At 38.5% G+C, this 17,671-nt stretch overlaps 1 protein-coding gene across 2 annotated transcripts in view; it reads right to left on the bottom strand.

Annotated features, from left to right (window-relative positions):
• GRIP1 (glutamate receptor interacting protein 1) overlaps positions 1 to 17,671 on the bottom strand; it is a 449,905-nt gene that overhangs the window by 63,135 nt on the left and 369,099 nt on the right. For both annotated transcript variants that reach the window (XM_030820036.1, XM_030820035.1), the window contains one exon: positions 8,484 to 8,553. In XM_030820036.1, the coding sequence (XP_030675896.1) occupies positions 8,484 to 8,553 (70 nt within the window). The remainder of the gene's footprint in view (positions 1 to 8,483; positions 8,554 to 17,671) is intronic.

Genomic DNA, 17,671 nt, shown 5'->3' with positions numbered 1-17,671 from the left:
CTGCAGGAATTTCAGCAACTACAAATGCAAAGTAACTGAAATCATAACAGTCTCTCAAGACCACAGCACAATCAAATTAAACTCGAGATTAAGAAATTCACTCTAAGCCAGGGTTTTATGAATAGAACTCTGATCTTCTTGGGATGGAGCCCCTTGCAGGAGGGGGAGCCATGGTCTCTCTGGTTCAGTTGACTTAGCCTTTCCTGCCTGCTGGCTCTGGAGAGTCTGGGTGGTCTGGATGAGGGTGGTTCCCCAAACCACAGTGCACCTGCTCTGTCAAGCGGCAGCCAGGCTGCTTCTTTAAGCAGGTCCCTGATACCGTTCTTCCTGACTGGGTGTGACCGCCCAACAGGGGTCTCCAGGTCTCCAGATCGGCATCAGGTCAGTGCCCCTCTGGGACAGAGCTCCCAGAGGAAGGAGAAGGCTACCATCTTTGCTGTTTTGTAGACTTTGCTGGTGCAGGAGGGATCCAGGCTTGGAGTCTGGAGTAGACCCCCAGCAAACCACAACAGCACTACAGAAGGGGGCCTGACTGTTAAAAGAAAAACAAGCAGAAAGCAACAACAGTAACATCATCAACAAAAAGACCCCACAAAAACTCCATTCACAGATCAGCAACCTCAAGATTGAGGGTAGATAAGCTCACAAAGATGAGAAAGAATCCTCGTAAAACTGCTGAAAACTCAAAAAGCCAGAGTGCCTCTTGTCTTCCAAATAACTGCAACACTTCTTCAGCAAGGGCACAGAACTGGGCTGAAGCTGAGATGACTGAATTGGCAGAAGTAGGCTTCAAAAGGTGGGTAATAATGAACTTCACTGAACTAAAGGAGCATGTTCTAACCCAATTCAAATAAGCTAAGAATTGTAATAAAACATTACAGGAGCTGATGACCAGAATAGCCAGTTTAGTGACAAACATAAATGACCTTATGGAGCTGAAAAACACAACATGATAACTTCACAATGCAATCACAAGTGTCCATAGCCAAATAGACTAAGTGGAACAAAGAATCTCAGAGTTGAAGACTATCTTTCTGAAATAAGACAGGCAGACAAGAATAGAGAAAAAGGAATAAAAAGGAATAAACAAAACCTCCAAAAATATGGGATTATGTAAAAAGACCAAATCTATGACTGGTTGGGGTACCTGAAGGAGATGGGAAGAACAGAACTAAGTTGGAAAACATACTTCAGGATATAATCCAGGAGAACTCCCCTAGCCTAGCAAGATAGGCCAACATTCAAATTTAGAAAATCCAGAGAACCTCAATAAGATACTGCAGGAGAAGATCAACCCCAAGACACATAATCATTGGATTCTCCAAGGTCAAAATGAAAGAAAAAAATGTTAAGCATAGCCAGAAAGAAAAGCCAGGATGCCTACAAAGGGAAGTCCATCAGACCAACAGCAGACCTCTCAACAGAAACCCTACAAGTCAGAAGAGTTTGGGGGCCAGTATCCAACATTCTTAAAGAAAATAATTTCCAACCCAGAATTTCATACCTGGCCAAACTAAACTTCATAAGCAAAGGAGAAATAAGATCCTTTTCAGACACGTAAATGCTGAGGGAATTCGTCACCATCAGGCCTACCTTGCAAGAGCTCTTAAAGGAAGCGCTAAATACGGAAAGGAAAAACCATTACCAGCCGCTACAAAAACACACTGAAATGCACAGACTGGTGACACTATGAAGCAACCACATAAACAAGTTTGCAAAATAACCAACTAGCATCATGATGACATAATCCAATTAACACATATCAACACTAAACTTGAGGCCGGGCGTGGTGGCTCACACCTGTAATCCCAGCACTTTGGGAGGCCGAGGCGAGTGGATCATTTGAGGTCAGGAGTTCGGGACCAGCCTGGCCAAGATGGTGAAACCCCGTCTCTACTAAAAATAATAAAAAAAAATTAGCCGGGCACGGTGGTAGGTGCCTGTAGTCCCAGCTACTCGGGAGGCTGAGGCAGGAGAATCGCTTGAACCTGGGAGGCGGAGGTTGCAGTAAGCAGAGATCACGCCACTGCACTCTAGCCTAGGCGACAGAGTGAGACTCCATCTCAAAAAGAAAAAAAAAACCAAAAAAGCAAAAACAAAACAAAACAAAACAAAACACACTAAACTTAAGTGTAAACAGGATAAATGCCCCAGTCAAAAGACACAGAATGGTAAACTGGATAAAGAGAGAGCCAAGACCTATTGGTATGCTGTCTTCAAGAGACCTATCTCACATGCAGTGACATACATAGGCTCAAAATAAAGTGATGGAGTAAAATTTACCAAGCAATGAAAAACTGACAAAAGCAGAGCATGCACTCCTAATTTCTGACAAAAGATACTTTAAACCAACCAAGATAGAAAAAAATGTTAAATTCAACAAGAAGAGCTAAGTATCCTAAATATATATGTGCCTAATACAGGAGCACCCAGATTCATACAGCAAGTTCTTACAGACCTATGAAGAAACTTATACTCCCACACAGTGACAGTGGGAGATTGTAATAGCCCACTGACAATATTAGACAGATCATCGAGACAGAAAATAAATAAAGATATTCAGGACTCGAACTCAGCTCTGGATCAAGTGGACCTGATAGATATCTACAGAACTCTCCACCCCAAAATGACAGAATATACATTCTTCTCATTGCCACATGACACTTATTCTAAAATTGATCACATAATTGGAAGTAAAACATTCCTCAGCAAATGCAAAATAACTGAAATCATAACAGTCTCTCAGACCACAGCACAATCAAATTAAACTGAAGATTAAGAAATTCACTCTAAACCACACTACTACTTGGAAATTGAACAGCCTGCCCCTGAGTGAACCTTGGGTGAATAATAAAATTAAGGCAGAAATCAAGAAGTTCTTTGAAACTAATGAGAACAAAGAGACCAACAACGAGTTCTGAAATTGAGACAGTAATAAATAGGCTACCAACCAAAAAAATCCCAGGACCACATGGATTTACAGCTGAATTCTAACAGAGGTACAAAGATGAGTTGGTACTATTTCTTCTGAAACTATTCCAAACAATTGAAAAGGAGGGACTTCTCCCTAACTAATTTTATGAGGCCAGTATCATCCTGATACCAAAACCTGGGAGAGATATACAACAACAAGTAAAAACTTCAGGCTAATATTCTTGATAAACATGGATGCAAAAATCCTCAGTGAAATACTGGCAAATTGAATCCAGCAGCACATTAAAAAGTTTATCCACCACGATCAAGTTGGCTTCGTCCCTGGGATGCAAGGTTGGTTCAACATACACAAAACAATAAATGTGATTCATTATATAAACAGAACTAAAGACAAAAACCACATAATTACCTCAACAGATGCAGAAATGGCCTTCAATAATATTCAACATCCCTTCATTTAAAAACTCTCAATAATCTAGGTATTGAAGGAACATACCTCAAAATAGTAAAAGCCACATAGGACAAACCCATAGCCAATATCATACTGAATGGGCAAAAGCTGGAAGCATTCACCTTGAAAACTAGCACAAGACAAGGATGCCCTCTCATCACTCCTATTTAACATAGTATATTGGAAGTTCTGACCAGGGCAATCAGGCAAGAGAAAAAAATAAAGGGTATTCAAATCAGAAGAGAAGAAGTCAAATTGTCTTTGCAGATGACATGATCCTATATCTAGAAAACCGCATCATCTCAGCCCAAAAGCTTCTTAAGCTGATAAGCAACTTCAGCAAAGTCTCAACATACAAAATCACTGTGCAAAAATCACTAACATTCTTATATACCAACAATAGGCAAGCAGAGAGCCAAATAATCAAAGAACTCCCATTCACAATTGCTACAAAGAGAATAAAATACCTAGGAATATAGCTAATAAGGGAAGTGAAGGACCTCTTCATGGAGAACTACAAACCACTGCTCAAAGAAATCAGAGAGGACACAAACAAATGGATACACATTCCATGCTCATGGATAGAAAAAATCAATATCATGAAAATGACCATACTGCCCAAAGTAATTTATAGATTCAGTACCATGCCCATTAAACTACCATTGACATTCTTTGCAGAATTAGAAAAAAACTACTTTAAAATTCATATGGAATCAAAAAGGAGCCTGTATAGCCAAACCAATCCTAAGCTAAAAGAACAAAGCTGGAGGTATCATGCTACCCAACTTCAAACTATACTACAAGGCTACAGTAACCAAAACAGCATGGTACTGGTACAAAAACAGACATATAGACCAAAGGAACAGAATAGAGAACTCAGAAATAAGACTGCACACCCATAACCATCTGATCATCAACAAACCTGACGAAAACAAGCAATGGGAAAAGGATTTCCTATTTAATAAATGGCACTGGGAGAACTGGCTAATCGTATGCAGCAAATGAACAACTATATGCCAATAAATTAGAAAAGCTAGAGGAAATAGGTAAATTCCTAGACTCATACAATGTACCAACATTGAACTATGATGAAATTCAAAACCTGAACAGATCAATAATAAGTAACATGATTGAAGTCATAATAAAAAGTCTCCAAGTAAGGCAAAACCTGGGACCCAATGGCTTCACTGCTGAATTCTACCAAACATTTAAAGAACTAATATCAATCCTGCTAAAACTATTCTGAAAAATAGAGGAGGAGGGAATGATTCCAAACTTATTCTATGAGGCCAGTATTACCATGATAACAAAACCAGACAAAGACACACACACACACACACACACACACACAAAAAAAAAAAAAAAAAAGAAAAAAGAAAAAGAAGAAGAAAACTATGGGCCAAAAACCTCTAATGAACATTGATGCAAAAATCCTTAACAAAATACTAACAAAGTGAAGTCAAAAATACATTAAAAAGATGATTCATCACAACCAAGTTGGATCACAACCCAGGGATTAAAAGATGGTGCAAGCTATGCCAATCTGTCAGTGAAACACATCATGTCAGTAGAATAAAGGACAAAAACCATATGATCGTTTCTATTGATGCTGAAAAAGCATTTGAAAAAATTTAACATCCGTTCATGATAAAAATCCTCAAAAAACTAGGGTATAGAAGAAATATACCTCAACGTAATAAAAGCCATATACAACAGAGCTGCTGCTAGTACCATACTGAATGAGGAAAAACTAAAAGCCATTGCTCTAAGATCTGGCACACAACAAGGATGCTCACTGTCACCACTGTTATGCAACACAGTACTGGAAGTCCTAGCTAGAGCAATCCCACAAGGGAAAGATAAAAGCGTATCCAGATTGGAAAGGAAGAAGTCAAATTATCCTTGCTTGCAGAAGACATGATCTTACATTTGGAAAAACCTGAAGACTCCATAAAAAACAATTAGAGCTGATTTAAAAAATTCAGTAAAGTTGCAGTCTTCAAAATAAATAATACAAAATCAGTAGCATTTCTATATGCCAACATTGAACAATCTGAAAGATAAATTAAAGAAGTAATCCCTTTTACAAGAGCCACAAATAAAATCAAATACTTAGAAATTAATGAAAGAAGTAAAAGATCTCTACAATGAAAACTGTAAAACACTGATGAAAGAAATTGAAGAGGACACAAACAAATAGAAGAAAAACTACATGTTTATAAACTAGAAGGATCAATATTATTAAAATATCCATACTACCCAGAGCAATCTACATATTCAATGCTATCTGTATCAAAATACCAGTGACACTCTTCACAGAAATAAAGTATCCTAAAATTTATACTGAACCACGAAAGACCTAGAAAACCCAATTCTATCCTGAGCAAAAAGAACAAAACTGGAAGAATCCCATTATCTGACTTCAAATTACACTACAGAGCTAAAGTAACCCAAACACCATGGCACTGGCAAAAAAAAACACACATATAGACCAATGGAACAGAATAGAGAACCCAGAAACAAAGCCACATGCCTATAGTGAACTCATTTTTGACAAAGGTGCCTAGAAACATACACTGGGGGAAAAGACAGTCTCTTCAATAAATGGTGCTGGGAAAACTGAATATCAACATGCAGAAGAAAAAAACTAGACAGCTATTTCTTGCCGTATACAAAAGTCAAATCAAAATGGATTAACAACTTAAATCTAAGACTTCAAACTATGACACTACCACAAGAAAACTTTGGGGAAACTCTCCAGGACATTGCTCTGGGCAAATATGTCTTGAGTAATATCCCACAAGCACAGGCAACCAAAGCAAAATGGACAAATGGGATCATAACAAGTGAAAAATCTTTTTCACAGCAAAGAAAAAAAATCAACCAAGTGAAGAGACAACTCACATAATAGGATAAAATATTTGCAAACTATCCATCTGACAAGGGATTGATCACCAGAATATACATGGAGCTCAAACAAGTCTATAGGAAAAAACAATCTAGTAATCCTATTAAAAAATGGCCAAAATATTTGAATAGTCATTTCTCAAAAGAAGACATATAAATGTCTAACAGGCATACGAAAAGATGCTCAACATCAGTGGTCATCAGAGAAATGCAAATCAAAACTACAATGAAATATCATCTGACCCCAGTTAAAATGGTTTTTATCCAAAAGACAGGCAATAACAAATGCTGGAGAGAATGTGGAGGAAAGGGAACCCTGGTACACTGTTGATGGGAATGTAAATTAGTACAACCACCATAAAAACAGCTGGAGGTTTCTCAAAAAACTAAAAATAGAGCTACCATATGATCCAGCAATCCCACTGCTGGGTATATACCCAAAAGAAAGGAAATCAGTATATTGAAGAGATACCTGCACTCCTATGTTTGCTGCAGCACTGTTCACAATAACCAAGATTTGGAAGCAACATAAGTGTCCATTGAGAGATAAATGGATAAAAGAAATGTGGTACATATATACAACAGAGTTCCATTCAGCCATATAAAAGAACGAGATCCTGTCATTTGCAACGCATTAGATGGAACTGGAGGTCATTATGTTCAATGAAATAAACCAGGCACAGAAATACAAACATCCCATGTTCTCACTTATTTGTGGTATTTAAAAATTGAAATAATTGAACTCATGGAGAGAGAGTGTAGAAGGATGGTTACCAGAGGCTAGGAAGGGTAGTGGGGGGGTCAGGGTGGGGAAAGCAGGGATGATTAATGGGTACAAAAAAATAGAATGAATAAGACCTAGTATTTGATGGCACAGCAGGGTGACTATGGCCAGTAGTAATTTAATTGCACACTTAAAAATAACTAGAAGAGTATAATTGGATTGTTTGTAACACAAAGGATAAAAGCTTGAGGGGATTGGGTACCCTATTTTCCATTATGTAATTACTATGCATTGCACGCCTTATCAAAATATCTCTTGTATCCCATAAATATATATACCAACTATATACCCACAAAAATTAAAAATAAAAAATGGTAATAACTGACAAGCTGCTGGGATGGCTCCCATAGCCCTGGATTGCCTGCCTCATAACAGTTATGAGAGAGAAACTTCTGTCTTGCTTGATCCACTGTCTTTAGATGTCTCTTTGTCATAGCAGTGGAGCCTGCACATACATACCTAAACTCATACAATGTCCTTCCTACTTTTTGAATGTTAAAGTATTTCTTGGGCTGGGTGTGGCAGTTCACACCTATAATCCCAGCACTCTGGGAGGCTGAGGTTGGTGGATCACCTGAGGTCAGGAGTTTGAGACCAGCCTAGCCAACGTGGCAAAACCCCGTCTCTAGTAAAAAATACAAAAATTAGCCAGGCATGGCGGTGTGCACCTGTAATCCCAGCTACTTGGGAGGCTGGGGCAGGAGAATCGCTTGAACCCAGGAGACAGAGGTTTCAGTGAGCCGAGATCATGCCACTGCACTCCAGCGTGGGTGATACAGGTGACACTCCGTCTCAAAAATAAAACAAAGTATTTATTTAATAAAATAATTGTGATAATAGGTTGAAATTTTTTTAAGTCCTGAATTGGAAAATAAAAAGAAAGTTAATGGTCTTATATCAGTATCCTCAATCATTTAAAAATATTTTTGTTTATGAAATTAAAAATTTGAGACCTCCTGATTTTGATGGTATATGGGCCAAATAGGTGACATGAACATTTTAACACTCAAGAATCTTGTTTGCCCAGAGGGGATATTCTGGTAACAGCAAAACTCTTGCAAAAGTTATCACCTTTGTTTGGGTACCTCTAATAAGTGCTGCTACTTTCAGGGTTTTTTTTTGGTCAGAAAATGAATGGAAGCTGACCAGTGAAGGAGAGCCTATGCTAGATTCATGAAAGACCCTAAGAAATGCTTTCAGCTATGCAGAAATAAATTGATAAGCAGGAAGAGATCTATGGAGCCACTGGAACTAGGGATGTCAAATATGATCAATTAATAGTGGCTGCTTGGAAGTTTTTGAAAATACAGTGACCCATTAGAAAGGTTTGCTTTGGGTGTGGAAGGTGTCATGTATACTTAAATTAAGACAGGCCTTAAAATGAATCAGCAAATCCATTTTCCTTACCTGTGTGCCACACTCCCTTTCTTGATATCTGAAATGACGAGGGGGTCTCCTGGTTTTCTACTGGATGGTGCTGTAATAATGGAGATAGAATAATCACATCTTTATATCCATTATTCACCCCTTACTGTACATTTCCCCTGTTTTATAATAACTTAATGCAAGTAACATTTGTATGCAAAACAAAGATGGTCAGCAAATAAATTAGGAAGTATGCACATTATGTCTTTACAAATGTTTGTGCTAAAATATTTACAAACATAAAAACTAAAGCAATGCCACTTTAAATTTGTAATTAGAGAAAGCAATTGGATAAGTACCCGTTTAATTTAAATCTATTTTAATAAGCAATTCTCAAGAGAGGACCTGAAAGGTGGGTATCTCAGTTGGAGAGTATTAAAATCAGGCCAGGCGCGGTGGCTCACGCTTGTAATCCCAGCACTTTGGGAGGCCGAGGCGGGCAGATCACGAGGTCAGGAGATCGAGACCACGGTGAAACCCTGTCTCTACTAAAAATACAAAAAATTAGCCGGGCGTGGTGGCGGGCGCCTGTAGTCCCAGCTACTCGGAGAGGCTGAGGCAGGAGAATGGCCTGAACCCGGGAGGCGGAGCTTGCAGTGAGCCGAGATTGTGCCACTGCACTCCAGCCTGGGTGACAGAGCGAGACTCCATCTCAAAAAAAAAAAAAAAAAAATCAATTGGGGGTTCCCCTTAGTTACCCCTTCTTCTATTCCTTTCCAGTGAGGAGACACCACTGTTGATGGGAATATGCCACATATTACTCCAGTGTAGAGTGGGAAAGTGGATAAGAATCACTGATTTAAAGTTCTTTTTTTTGGCCAGGTACAGTGGCTCACACCTGTAATCCTAGCACTTTGAGAGGCTGAGGTGGGAGGATCACCTGGGGTCAGAAGTTCGACATCATCTTGACCAACATGGTGAAACCCCATCTCTACTAAAAACACAAAAATTAGAAAGGCATGGTGGCACATGCCTGTAGTTCCAGCTACTTGGGAGACTGAGGCAGGAAAATCGCTTTTACCCAGGAGGCAGAGGTTGCAGTGACCCAAGATCACACCACTGTACTCTAGCCTGGGCAACAGAGCAAAACTCCATCTCAATCGATCAATCAATCAATCAATAAAGTTCTTTTTCTTTCCTCACAAGGTAATCTTTTGCTAGATGGACTCTAAATCTTTAAATGCTGCTCACAAATTCATACTTAGAAAGCTACTGGAATATGACTCTTTTTTTTTTTAGTAAATATTTTGTTGCTAGTTAACTAAATTTTTATATATGCTCATGTTCTAAACATGTACATGTAACTTTTATTGAATTTTTAGATAAAACTATTATACTGCACAGTGGTCAGTTTTGGGTTTTTATCAATTTTCTCAGGAATATTTCCATTTATGAGAATAAAAAACAATTACAAATGAGCCTACTTAGAATTAACCTTAGAAACTAATTATAGTTCATGTAAATACAAAAAAAAAATCTTGAATTAGAGGTTTGCACTTAATCTAGGAATCGGATCCTTAAAATTAGCCATACCAACATTTGCGAAAAACAATTTGCCTCCAAGAGGAGATATTTTGCCAACCTGAAGGCTGGAGTGGTTTCCTTTTAGAGAGCATTAACAGGCCCCTAAAGTAAGATTTTATTATAAACAGTCTGATCACCCCATAATAATCATAGAGCCATATCATATCCCATAATCCCATCTGAATCCCAGGAAAATGTTTATGCACAAGAACAGATGGCTTAATAACTTAATACAACATTTAAAGAAAAAGAAAACACATATACCAATACCTTACCCACTGTCTAAATTAGTCCATAGTAAATGCTAATGGGACTTCATTTAATCATTATTCTTAGCTTCCAGCAAAGAATGCAAAACATTCTCTTCACTATAGTTAATTCATAATTTAAAACTTCATTCAATGATTTGATAGAATGCCTCTAGAGGCATATAAGCATCCAGGATTTCTAGTTACGTCATATTTCAAAACTGCAAATTGTTCTGGGCATAGGGCACAAAAATAAAAACTTTGTTATTACCAGCAAGTATAGCTTTTCTAGCATCTGCCAATGAATTGACACCATATTTTTGCCAAGCTGTAGTAACCATCACATAGCACTCAATGTTTCCTTTGGCTTTAAAAAAAAAATTCATGTTCCACTGAAATGGTCTGTAAAACCAAACAATAGTAGAGGCAACAAAATACATCAGACCTATCTCTGTCATCCTTGAAAGAGAGGAAAATAGCACTATAAGGTCTTGGTCAAACCTACGCAGCTTTGCAGAGGAGTTTGAAACTACACATGGTCTACAGACATGTATGGTGGCCATTTTCACATTTACTAGATTCTTCTCTTTCTCCTTTAATGGACTCAATAGGGTGGATGCCCACTGGGATGATGGGGTTGAACCCAGAAGTGTGTCATCCAGATCTGTATGAGATCCTTCCCATCACCACCATGCATGTTAAATGTGGCTATGCATGGTCCGGGGGCCCAGTCATGGTTCGCGTATCCTAGCCCCATGTTTTAATTTTCTACTACCTAAGAAGAAGTCACAAACCAAGCATGATTTGCTTGGCTGGTAGTGCTTTAAAAATATTTAGTTGCCAACACTTACAAATTAGTAGATTTTATATAGATACATGGCTTCTTTTAAAAAAATAGATGGGCAATATGGTGTCATGATTGAGAGACAGGACTTGGCATCCAGAATTGTTGAGTCCAAAATCCTGGCTCTACCACTTATTAGCTATATGTGCTTGGGCACACAGTCCTTAGATGCCTTAGTTTCCTCATCTGCAAAATGGTGTTGATGAATAACAGTGCTTACCACATAGTTTTTGTTGGGAGGATTATGTGAGCTATTATATGTAAAAAGATTGGATGAGTGCACACATAATGAATTACATAAATGTTTATTGTTGCTATTATTGTTTAACAACAGTGGACTAAGTTTCCCACTACCTCCTTCAGATGGAGCCTTTGATTTCTCATATGCCTCTATCCTCACTGGGCTGATCTCACTCACTGAGTTGCCTCACCCATGAAGGCTTCTGAGTTTGTGACCCTTTGAATGAGAATACACTAGCATTCACTCAGTGCTTGGAATTTGATTGGAGTTCTCCACAGAACCATTCATTTATTTAGTACATATTTATTGAACACCAACTATGAGACAAACGCCTCTGCTCTGGGCACTGGCTATGAAACTCCAGAGAAGTTGAATAAAAAGGAGAGGCAGGGCTGGTTAAATCTCCTGAGGTTATTAGGCATGAAATAGTTTTCTCTCTTCTGTCAAGTGATTCCAAGTGGGAAATCGATACAAACACATCACATGGGGATGGGGAAGGATATTGAATACTTCCAAGAGTGTGGTTAAGCAGAAAAGGGCAACAAAAGCTTATTAAGTTCTGAAACAGAAAGAAAAAACAACACAACTCTTTGAAATTTCAAACTCCTTGAAATTTCAGCTGAACTGGTCGAACACACAACTGAAAGCCTGACAAAAAAGAGCAATGATGCTAAATCCTGTGTTATATGATATATATTAGTACTGCCTCTTTCCCATTCATATTTTATAAAATGATTTTAATTCAAACTCATCACTTGTATCTCCAATGCAAGTGTTTTTGTTGTTACTAGATTTGCATTGTTTGAGTCATTTACAAGCTTGTTCAGAAATCATCGTCATGTGCGTCTACAGCTCTTCTGCAATCCAGCAAGGCAATGTCATTGGAAATTTTATCCCAGATCACGAGAATCCATTTTAATAACACTGCAATATTAAGATTTTTCGTGCTGCCTATAGATATACATTCTTGGTACTCACAAGGAAACGACTTACTATATTACTTTTTAAAATGTATTTTCTTTGTACCAAAAATATATACACATACAATTTAAAGAGTCAAGAATTCTGAAAGAGCCGTCCTCAATTTCTTGCTTCCCCAGATGCTTTCAATTCTTTTGGCTGTTTCCGTATTGCTAAATAATATATGACTATTACTACCAAATTATTTTTTGGTGTTAGTCATTTTCTATTTACTTTCTATTATGAAAGATGAAGAGTTAGTTTCTCCCACCTCTAGACCACTAACATACTCATATACCCTTCTTGTCCCTCCATTTTCCCAATACCATTTTGTCATAATTTTTGGTATTTATTAATCAACATTTGGTATTTATTTTAGCATGACTATGTCAACAGCATCCAGAGGTAAGTCATATAGCATTCCATGATTTCTTTCCCTTTCTGCAGAATATGTATTTCCTTTAGTTATCTGATGTCTTGATGTTTTTGTTTGCTTTGTTTTCTTGTGTTTATTATTAATTCAACTCCTCGTATTTCCCAGGATAAATAAATCTTCTCTCAATGTGTCACATCTTATCAGGAATTCTATCAGAGTTTGCTAATCTGTCTGGACTGGTTGCTTTCTAGGTTTGCTACACAGATCTTGGGGACTTCCTTCCCACAAACCCTGGGAACCCAGAGGTTCTCTTCTCTTCTCTTCTCTCTTGTATCCTTCGATCCCTTGAATCCTGAACCCAACTCTCCCTGTTTCTGGCTTTACTTTCTCTCACTCTTGGTGGTGCACATTCTCCAATAGCTTCTGAGGAAGAGTGCAAGGGAGAAGAGTTTATTGAGACCTTGTAGAGCTGAAAATGTCATTTTCTACCTTCAAATTTGATTGACTACTTTGCTGAGTAAATAATTCTAGGCTGGCAATCCTTCTTTTAGAAATTTGAAGGCACTTTTCCATTGCTTTCTAGCTTCCAGAGTTGTTGTTGAAAAGCCTGATGCTGAGAAATGCAAATCAAAACCACAATGAGATACCATCTCACACCAGTTAGAATGGCCATCATTAAAAAGTCAGGAAAAAACAGGTGCTGGAGAGGATGTGGAGAAATAGGAACACTTTTACACTGTTGGTGGGACTGTAAACTAGTTCAACCATTGCGGAAGATAGTGTGGCAATTCCTCAGGGATCTAGAACTAGAAATGCCATTTGACCCAGCCATCCCATTACTGGGTATATACCCAAAGGACTATAAATCATGCTGCTATAAAGACACATGCACACATATGTTTATTGTGGCACTATTCACAATAGCAAAGACTTGGAACCAACCCAAATGTCCAACAATGATAGACTGGATTAAGAAAATGTGGCACATATACACCATGGAATACTATGCAGCCATAAAAAATGATGAGTTCATGTCCTTTGTAGGGACATGGATGAAACTGGAAACCATCATTCTCAGCAAACTATCACAAGGACAAAAAACCAAACACTGCATGTTCTCACTCATAGGTGGGAACCGAACAATGAGAACACATGGACACAGGAAGGGGAACATCACACACCGGGGACGGTTGTGGGGTCGGGGGAGGGAGGAGGGACAGCATTAGGAGATATACCTAATGCTAAATGACGAGTGAATGGGTGCAGCACACCAACATGGCACATGTATACATATGTAACAAACCTGCACATTGTGCACATGTACCCTAAAACTTAAAGTATAATAATAATAAAATAAAAAAAGAAAAGCCTGATGCTATTCTGATTATTTGATTATTGTTTGTATTATTCTAACACATTGTATGACACCCCACCATGCCCTGCTGCCCCAGCACCACAACCCTGTAAGATCACTGCTTTGTCCAGTGTTCTCAGATCTCTTGATGACAAGCTTTTCTGTGGGTATTTCCATCTATAGGTATGGGCCCATCATTTTGGAAATAAATCCCTTATTTCTAAGACTTTTATACAATTATTTCTTTAATGTGTTTCTTTCCTCTTTCTTTCTGTAACACCTATCACCTGGATGTTGTGTCATTTGGACTCAACCTGTGTAATTTTCTCATCTATTCTAGATTCTTCATTTATTTGTTGTCCTAATTTCTGGACATTTTCCTTAACTTTCTTTTCCAATATTTGTAGAAGTTTAGTTTTTTCATTTCTGCCATACTCTTAATTTTCAAGGCCCATTTTTTTCCCCCTCTGAATGTCATTTTGTAATAGCATGCACTCCCTACTCACCTCATGAATGCAATATATTTGTTGCTAATGATGTCAATGATAGGTTTCTCTCTTTGTTTGGTTTGTTTTCTTCTTCCTGCATGTGCTAATTCTCTGATTTCCTTCTTTGTTTCTGGTGACAGCCTCGCATATTAGATTATTCCTCAAGTGTCCATTTTTCTCTTAGCTGTCTGTTTATATTAAAGAGTGTGGTCCTACAGAGCTGTTCAAAAGCTTGGTGTACCCAAGTAGGGCTTGTGGACTACAGGTCTTAAGTGTTAAGTTGAGGCCAGGCTGTTTATTTGGATCAGATGGTCCTGATTTTTCCTACCACTTGAAGGCTATTAAGCTTGGCTAGCTGGCTTCTTTAAGCTTCCTAGGGGAAGAAGGCTCTTAGTCTCAACATTCAGTATGCAAATCTTCACCTAATTTCCATTTTTAAACAGTACTGCTGCATTCAGCTGTGTGCTATCAGTCCAAAGAATTCTCTATTGCATGCTTTCCAGAGAATAAAACTCTAGGCTTCTGCCAAGGTAGGGGAAGGGTATTTGGGAGTTGGAGAAGGCATCTAAAGACCAAGGTCACTCTTAGCAGCCTTTTAACCAATCCTCCTGCCTTAGGATTTTCCATCAAATGTACTTCCCGAAGTTTCTGGTCCCTGAACCTCTTTGGAGTACAGGATAGAAATCAGGCTCATTATCAGCTTCCCCTCTGCTTCTTTAGTTAAATTCATCTTTCTTTATCTTCTTTGCCGAATTTGGTTGCTGTTGTCTATTTTCCTTTTCTTTTTGTCCTTATGAGTTTTCGCCCTTTGAAAAATCTTATATTGTCATTTAAAGTGGAGTGTAGGGTGGGAGAAGAAGTAAAGGCTTGTGTTCAAGCTACTGCCTTTTTGAAACAGAGCAGGGACCCCTCTTAGGGGCCTGCTGAGCACCCCCACTCTCAAACATAGAAATATAAAAAAATAGTATTTTCAAGGGAAATTCCAGGCACCTAGGTAGGCTTGAAAAGTCAATGAACAACCCTATAAGCAAGAAGATACAATACTGAGAACTTAATAGTTTCCCAAGCAAGTCAGAATCACAAAGCATTTTGGTTCCCCATAGAAACTAAAAGATAATATATTAACATATGTTCTTAAGTTGTTTTTCAGAAACCTGGACCCACACCAGATGGAAAATGCTGACCACCATTACATAGACTTCAGAGATCTCATGGAGATAAGGGAGAAGTGAGAACTAAACTCTACCGTTTTTTGTTCTAAATTTCTTCCTGAGAGGCCTGGAGAGAGTCACGCCTAAAGGCCACACCTTAACATTCCTTTTTTGCTGATCCTAAGTTTTTAGACAAAGCCCTGCTTCTTTAACCAACTGCAAATCAAAAAAATTCTCTGAATCCACCTATGACCTGTAAGCCCCCACTTTAAGATACCTGCCTTTTGGGGCCAAACCAATGTAAAGTCTCCATGTATTGATTTATGACTTCACCTATAACCTCTGCCTTCTACCTTTAAAAACCATCTAGACCATCAGGGAGTTCAAGTCTTAAGCATTAGTTGCCCAATTCTCCTTGCTTGGTGCCCTGCAACAAATGCTTCACTTTCTCTCGCTGAAAATCTTAGTGTCAGTGTTTGGCATTTTCTGTATGCTGGGCAAGTGGACCCAAGTTTGGTTTGGTAACATTTTGACCTCAGAAGTTTAAAAACCACTCATCATCACACACACACATACAAACTCTTAATCATTCAGCTTTACTTTAATTGCAACCGTATACATCATACATGGTAAGTAAAACAAGTTAATTGATTTGAAATGGAGCAGTGAGTAAAGCTTTTTACTGCAAAGTTGGCAAAATAACAGGAACCAATCTCTTCTAAATACACTTTAAGACTTACGGGAAAAATGACAGATTTGTTGTGCTTGTCATCACAAAGGCTGCTTCATGATTTTATAAGAAAATAAAGCAAGCCTTTGTTCCTGCAAACAATTCAGTCAGAACTAAAAAGGAAAGCCAGTGAATTCACTGTACTCACAAAATACTGTCTTTTGCTTTTTCTGATATAGGATATAGGGAGTTTCATCAATCAGATGGTGACAGGGATGAGTGGTGTGGTGAAAATAAAGCCAGTGCTAAGTCAGAGACAATGGGTTTGGATCCTTGCTTCACTTTTTATTAGCCCCTGGTCTTTGGGCAGTTTACCCAGCTGAGTTGTTCTTTCCTCTTTGTAAAATGGAGATAGATGTCACAGAGCTACTTTGAGGATTAAGTAAGAAAACACACAAAATTGCATAGTGCCATGCCTGGTACAAAGTAGACACAAACCCCTGTAATAAAACCTCAAGAGAAAACACCCATGTAAAAAGGACTTCACTGATAATGGGACGTGACCGAGACAATCAGGATTCGCTGACTCGAAAGAGAGGTGGGCTGTGCAGGAAGGTGTGAGCTCTGGGATTTCTGACTGGCTAAGGTGTGGAGGCATCAGGATGTGACGTCCAGTCCTGAACTGCATCCTTCTGCTAGGCTGTTCCACTTTATTTGCTACAATAAATCACTCTATATTATAGCAATAACATCAATAAAAGTAATGCCTGGTGCTAATATGCTGCAAATGTGTCATCGGAACTTAAGAAAATTAGTCTGAAACTGCTCACTGTGTCTAAAATCAGACAGACTAATTTCTCAGTCAATTAGGTATGAAGAGTGAGCTGTAAACGCTCTGCTGGTATGCTTCCAGAGATGAAGGGCTGTTTCTTAATACTCAGAGCTTGCACAAGGTGAAGACGACAGAAAGAGGACTTGGTATAGAGATAGTGAGAAGAATCAAGTCCTTGCAGCACCTCGGTTTCACTAGCAGTATCTGTGTATGTCTGAGAAGAGGGTTCCCAGATTTCCTTCTTATGTTGGCACTAGATTTTGTGGGCTGGAGCTGTGCTTAAAATATTTTAGCAGGCATGGTGGCTCACATCTGTAATCCCAACATTTTAAGAGGCTGAGGCAGGAAAATCGCTTGAGTTTAGAAGTTCAAGTCCAGCCTGGGCAACACAGTGAGACTTCATCTCTACAAAAATTTAAAAAATTAGCCAGGCATGGTGGCTCATGCCTGTAGTCCCAGATACTTGGGAGGTTAAAGTGGGA

This window comes from Nomascus leucogenys, chromosome 10, assembly GCF_006542625.1.
Source record: "Nomascus leucogenys isolate Asia chromosome 10, Asia_NLE_v1, whole genome shotgun sequence".
NCBI classification, from domain to species: domain Eukaryota; kingdom Metazoa; phylum Chordata; class Mammalia; order Primates; family Hylobatidae; genus Nomascus; species Nomascus leucogenys.
Note: the sequence above shows the minus strand (reverse complement) of the source record. Positions and strands in the feature narration are given on the sequence as shown.